This window comes from Haliotis rubra, unplaced genomic scaffold (assembly GCF_003918875.1).
Source record: "Haliotis rubra isolate DU_JTF1 unplaced genomic scaffold, ASM391887v1 Scf194, whole genome shotgun sequence".
In the NCBI taxonomy this organism is placed as follows: domain Eukaryota; kingdom Metazoa; phylum Mollusca; class Gastropoda; order Lepetellida; family Haliotidae; genus Haliotis; species Haliotis rubra.
This window is the reverse complement of record NW_025765936.1, coordinates 237,039-243,480: the sequence shown is the minus strand read 5'-3', so window position 1 is coordinate 243,480 and position 6,442 is coordinate 237,039. Positions and strand designations below refer to the sequence as shown.

Below are 6,442 nucleotides of genomic sequence, written 5' to 3'. Positions count from 1 at the left end.
CCTCTATGCGTCTTCGATGCACTGCTGTGCTTCACGCACACGGTGGTCATACCCGTTATTGACTTTGTGACTTCGTCGTGTGACCCCTACTCGATTTTGAACTTCTGACGTCATCGTTACGGATATTGTTCATGTTCTTTTGACATTTTCTTCAGTGGTCAGATATTTCTTTTGCCAGCTTATAACGTGTCTACATCATTTCGTCAAACATTCATTGCTGTGTTTTCGTATTCCAATTATGAAGGCATTTTCTGTGTCTTTGCACAGTTTCTTTCTTCATGTGCTTGCGTAGTATATCAGGCTCGCTGGTTGACACATGTCATCGGTTCCCAACTGTGTAGATCGATGTTCATAATGCTGATGACTTGATTTTCTGCTCCAGACCTGATTATTTACAGACCGCGGAAATATAGCTGGAATATTGCTGAGTGCGGCGTAAAACTAAACTCACTCACCATTTATTAACCTGTTAAACACGCACCTGTTCTTGACAAGCCAGTAGTCCTTGCCGCTATCGGTGCCGTAACCGGCGGCGAGCACGCCGTGGTCGAGTCTGGTCTGGCTGCAGAAGATGTAGTGGTAGACGCCGGACTTGTACAGCTGGAAGGTCATGTGGCTGGCGTCGATGGCGACGGCGATGGGGCCGACAGTGGCAACAGCATTCTGGAGGTCGGACTCAGACTTGGACTTGATGTCAACGTAGCCGGTGTCGTTAGCTCCAACGTTGGCTTTGTTGAAACGGCATTTGCCGTTCTGAAGTGAGAATGAGTAGGCATTTCAGTGGACATTGTAAAATATGGGGATCGAATGCTATATCTTGACATCAGGCGACCTATCCATGAAGACCCGGGTTAGAATTGGTCATCAGCAACCCATGCTTGTCGTAAGAGGCGACTAACGAGATCGGTCGGTAAGTCTCGCTGACTTGGTTGACACATGTCATCGTATCGCAACCTCTTAGATCGATGCTCATGATGTTGATCACTGGATTGCTTTGTCCTATTACTACAGGCGCCGCTATATGACGGGAATATTGCTGAGTGCGGCGTTAAACAACAAACAACAACAAAATGAAAGCCCCCCAAATCACCTCTGTGCATTATTTCTCCATTATGATATATACCCGGCTCTAATTCACAACCATAAGTGCAGTCACAATCTTAGTCTATTCTTAATCAACTTTGTCACCGGTTTGCTCTTGCTTATGTCAATAATGTTTGGGCGTCTTTACAAATCCACCACCAAACAACTACATGGTGACTAAAGGGTCCAGGGTGTTTAAGGCGCACATAATTCCCCTGATACGCGAGGATGGCCCCTATTGACTTACCGCAGCCTCGTATGGGTAGCTGGTCTCGGTGTCAATACCGTCGTTGACCTTTATGTAAGTGAAGGCCTGGTCCATCAAACCTCCTCCGCAGCCCATGTTGCCTGAATTGGAATACAAAATATGGAAATGGAACGTATAAAGAAAAGCGACAAAACCCTTTCCATAATCACTAAAAATATAAGATAGAAACAGGGACCAGCAATGCGATTATATCACGAGCGTGTATGTATAATTCACTTCGAAAATGTGAGTGAGTGAGTGGGTTGGGCTTTACGCCGATTTTAGCAATATTCCAGCAATATCACGGCGGAAGACACCAGAAATGGGCTTCACACATTTTACCCATGTGGGAAATCGAACCCGGGCCATCGGCGTGACGAGCGAACGCTTTAACCACGAGGCCACCCCACTGCCCCTATGAAAATGTTATGGTACCAGGTGTTGCAAAAAGGTGAGTGAACCCTGTCCCACCGGGGTCACCCGTCACAAACACATGCAAAGGCAGGTCAAATGTTCATTGTGAATTGTTCGTTCCTCGCCAAGGAACTTACAAAATTATCACTTTTAATTTTAACTCTAGGACACTCTTCAATAATGTCGGTAATGCCTCGTTACATTCTATAAGTGAGTGAGTGAGTGTGGTTTTACGCTGCTTTTAGCAATATTCCAGCAATATCAAGACTTCAAACAATGTACCCATGTAGGGAATCGAACCCGGGTCTTCGGCATGACGAGCGAACGCTTCAACCACTGGGCTACCCCACCGCCCCTGTTATTCTATAAACTATCAGTGGTTCCTTGCTTTAACTAGATCAAATAGATTGCCCAGACAGCACGCATGCACACACGCACATACACACTAGTGGTGGTCCGATTAATTGAAATAATCGAAGATTGGTCGTAGTGACTAAACGACCAAGCAATCGATCACGATTGAATTTATGTTAAAGATTCCAAACAATTCTGGAACACTTGTTTTCATTTTTAAAAATTCACATGGTTGGTTTTGTCTGTTACATTTCGTAAGCACTACAAGCTCGATCGTTTCAAGTCACGATTGAATTTATGTTAAAGATTCCAAGAAATTTATGTTACTAACATACTAGTCATCCTTTAAAGATGTGAAATTTTGCCAAAAAAACCCAAAAGAACTTGTTTTTTGCCTTATTTTTAGGTGCATTAACAAATTTCATAAATGACGCTAACCAATTATTTTCGATGATTGATCGGTAGTAATGAACCAATCATCAATTATGAGATTTTAACCAATTCCCAACAGTAATACACACGTGCATGCACATCGCTACATAAAAGCGACATGTTTAAGAACGTGACATCAGACCCTATATCTGTTAACCTGTGTCTAAATCATATTAATATTTAAACACACCTCTGACAAGGAATACGTTTTCTTACCCTGCTTGGTGGAGCAGTCGACCAGGTTCTGTTCAGATAGGGAGACCAGTTTGTTGTAATATTCTTGAAGTGTTGACCTTCCAGGGAGCCAGTGGAGGAGAGCAAGCCCAGCAGGAGCCGCACTGTTCCATGAACATGGATTGTGTATTTTAGACATTGTGAAGGTGAGGTGAGGTGAAACTGGATTTAACGTCGTGTGACGACTATGCGTAAATATCCATATGAACATCTGCTAACACTGAGATATCATGACGCAGTGAAGCATTTCAGACACATTATACGGATCAGTGTCACCAGTCCTTGCTGTTTAGCGCCAGGCAGGGACCAACAAGTTCGTCTTTTGTCCGGTCGGGGATCGAACTCCGCGACATTCCGCTGTGACGCTCTACTAACACCACGGATCCCTATTCTTGTGATACTAAAGGATGACAATTCCTAGCTTATTCTAATATGTTACCATAGTTACCAGACTGGGAAATTTGGATTCTGTATTTAAGATCATTTTGCAAAAGTATTTACGTAACAGATTGCAAATAGAATCTGTATTTTGTTAATATATCCCCTCGGCGATCGAAGATTGAATAGGTCGTCGTCATAGTTTCTGGGAGATGTAACCCTGTTCAGTGGTAGGCAGGAAATATATTTTACAGATCAATGCAGTTTATTTTCATTGACAACAGAAACATATCAATTTCTTGTTCAAATGATTTATATATTTTCTAAGGAACCGTTCATGATTTATGGCAAGTGTATGTGTATGTGTGTGTGTGTGTGTGTGTGTGTGTGTGAGTGTGTGTGTATTATTATTGTGTATTATTATTATTGCATGTCATTTTAAAAATCAATGACACCCCCTCCCCTTCCCATAAGTTTTAAGCATATATTTTAAATATTTTTATGTACAAAATTGCTGACACCCCTAGTACATGTGTACAAAATTGCCCCTAGAACAAAATGGGTGAACCCTCCCCTTAAAGTCATCAACCCCTTCCCCTCCCAAGCTAGACACCCCTAACCCCACCACCCCACCACCACTCACCCCAAGCCATGAATTATGAATGTTCCCTAACTTAAATGGGGCGGGGGGTAACCTTAGTGGTTAAAGTGTACAATCGTCACGCCGAAAAACTGGGTTCGATTCCCACATGGGTACACTGTGTGTAGCCCGTACCTGGTGTCCCCGCCGTGATATTGATGGAATACTCACCCGATCACCAGCACTCAAGCGATCTAACCCACCTAGCCATCGCAGCGTTTAAATTCCGTACCAAAATATCTCAACCCTTCAGGCACTAAAATACATTAAGCTGATACGCCGAAGTAAATCTCGTTTTGAGTTCTAAGCAGCTTTGAACCTAACTCCCTCACTAACACACTGAAGATATACCTGGTTCTTGACTCCAGTGACGTATCCCTTGGTTCTCCAGTCGACGGTGTGTCGGGGAGGGCGCCCACGTTGGAGGGGGCATGTAGGTGGGGGCCTTGGGCGCTGTTCCTGCATCTTGTAGCCGTTCATCACACTGACGAACTCATCATTTGGCTGGGAAACACAGTCGGTTAGTAATGAGAACATTGTATCGAAATAATGAGTGAGTGAGTTTAGTTTTACGCCGCACTCAGCAATATTCCAGCTATATGGCGGCGGTCTGTAAATAATCGAGTCTGGACCAGACAATCCAGTGATCAACATCATGAGCACTGATCTACGCAATTGGGATACCATGATATGTGTCAACCAAGTCAGTGAGCCTGACCACCCGATCCCGTTAGTCGCCTCTTACGACAAGCATGGGTTGCTGAAGGTTGCTGATATCCAGCCCGGATTTTCACGGGTTTCATATACGTGTTGGTTTGGTGGCTAGATAGTGTCGTAGCGTCGCGCACTCAACTCACCATGTCGGCGTACTCGTTGATGCCGACTCTGAAAGTGTGGACGCCGCGGTCGGCCTCCAAGTTGTGCTGCTGGATGAAGTCCACTGCCTTCATGAACACGCCCTTCCTGTGGGGTACATAGTACGATGCAGTAACGGCAACTATACTCATGGGTAAAAGAAACTTGGCTGGTGTGTATTTCATCTTTTGTTATTCAAATTCTTTGTTAATCAAATAATGTTGAAAATTTTAATCTGAAATTTAAACAATTAACATATTCGTGCATTTTGGGAATATGTCAATAGCGTCAGAGCGAGTGGTTGGATGGTTGGATCTGACGTAAAGTTGGGTGGTTGTATGCTGACGTCAGGGTGAGGGCATGTATTTCCCTTCATGACGTGAGTGGTTGGAGGTGACGTCATGCGGCATTGTGAGTGGTCATGGTGAGTGGTTGGAGGTGACGTCATTGTGAGTGGATTGGAGGTGACGTCATTGTGAGTGGTTGGAGGTGAATGACGTCATGGAGGGTTGGAGGTGACGTCATTGTGTGATTGGTTGGAAATGACGTCATGGCGAGTGGTTGGAGATGACGTCATGGTGAGTGGTTGGAGTGACGTCATGGTGAGTGTTTGGAAATGACGTCAATGTAAATGGTTAGAGGTGACGTTACTGGGGTAGCGTCATGCTCATTGGTTGGGTGACGTCAGAGATAGTGATTGATGCAGGGCGGGATTGGTGGGAGCGGGAGCTTCAAAGATGGGTAGCTGGGCGTGGCTTCCAGGGTGGGTGTCAGGGCGGGGGCTTCAAAGGGTTCTCAGGGCGTGGCTTCCAGGGTGAGTGGCAGGGCGTGGCTTCAGGGTGAGAGGGAGCAGGGCGGGGCTTCAGAGTGGGTGTCAGGGCGGGGCTTCAGGGTGAGTGGCAGGGCCTGGCTTCAGGGTGGATGACAGGGCGCGAGGCTCAGGGTGAGGTGTCAGGGCGTGGCTTCAGAGTGGGTGTCAGGGCGGGGCTTCAGGGTGAGTGGCAGGGCGTGGCTTCAGGGTGGATGACAGGGCGAGGCTTCAGGGTGAGTGACAGGGCGTGGCTTCAGGATTGGCGGCAGGGCGTGGCTTCAGGGTGGGTAGGCTTCGGTTCCCGGCTCACCTGTAGGCCTCCTCCCGGCTGTCCTTGTACTGCTTGTTGTGTCTGGCCTTGAACATCTCCCCACTCCCGGTCCAGGTTACAGGAGGCAAGGGGCAAGCAAGGCGACGACAACTGTCACACGGAACATCATCTACAACAACAACAACATCAGCTACCGTCAGAACAGAAGCGTCATATATTGCTCTGAGAGAGGAGAGAGAGACACAGAGAGAGACAGAGACAGACAGACAGAAAGAAAGAAAGAGACAGAGAAAGAAAGAAAGAGAGTGAGAGCGAAAACGAAGAATAGAGAGGGGAGAAGGAAAGGGAGAGAGAAAGAACGTGACAGAGAAACAGAGAGGGAGAGACGGAGAGAAAAAGAGCGAGAACGAAGGAGAGGGGAAGAAAGAAAGAAAGGTAGGGAGAGAAACGAAGGAAAGAGCAAACGAATTACAGAGGAGAAAGATGACGGGATGGGGTGACGGACATATACAGTCCACGTTGTGGATATATTGTGGATTTAAAAGAAACGAAACTACAAACCTCTAAAGACACGGTAGCCTAAACTGCCTAACATCGCTGATATTGCTACCCGGTCGGGAGGAAGGATCAGAATTTCAAATCAAAACGTATTTAAAGTCATGGTTTTCATTTTCAATGTTTCAGTGCTCATCAGCTGACAATTGAGATTATTGATAAAAAATA

General features: G+C 45.9%; 1 protein-coding gene and 1 pseudogene across 1 annotated transcript in view; both read right to left on the bottom strand.

Annotated features, from left to right (window-relative positions):
* Window positions 1-447: 447 nt before the first annotated feature.
* LOC124274736 lies at window positions 448-5,885 on the bottom strand (annotated as a pseudogene).
* The window catches only part of LOC124274735 (glutamyl aminopeptidase-like), a 31,402-nt gene continuing 30,844 nt past the window's right edge, over window positions 5,885-6,442 (bottom strand). The window contains exon 16 of the mRNA XM_046710108.1: window positions 5,885-5,888. Coding sequence (XP_046566064.1) covers window positions 5,885-5,888 — 4 coding nt within the window. The remainder of the gene's footprint in view (window positions 5,889-6,442) is intronic.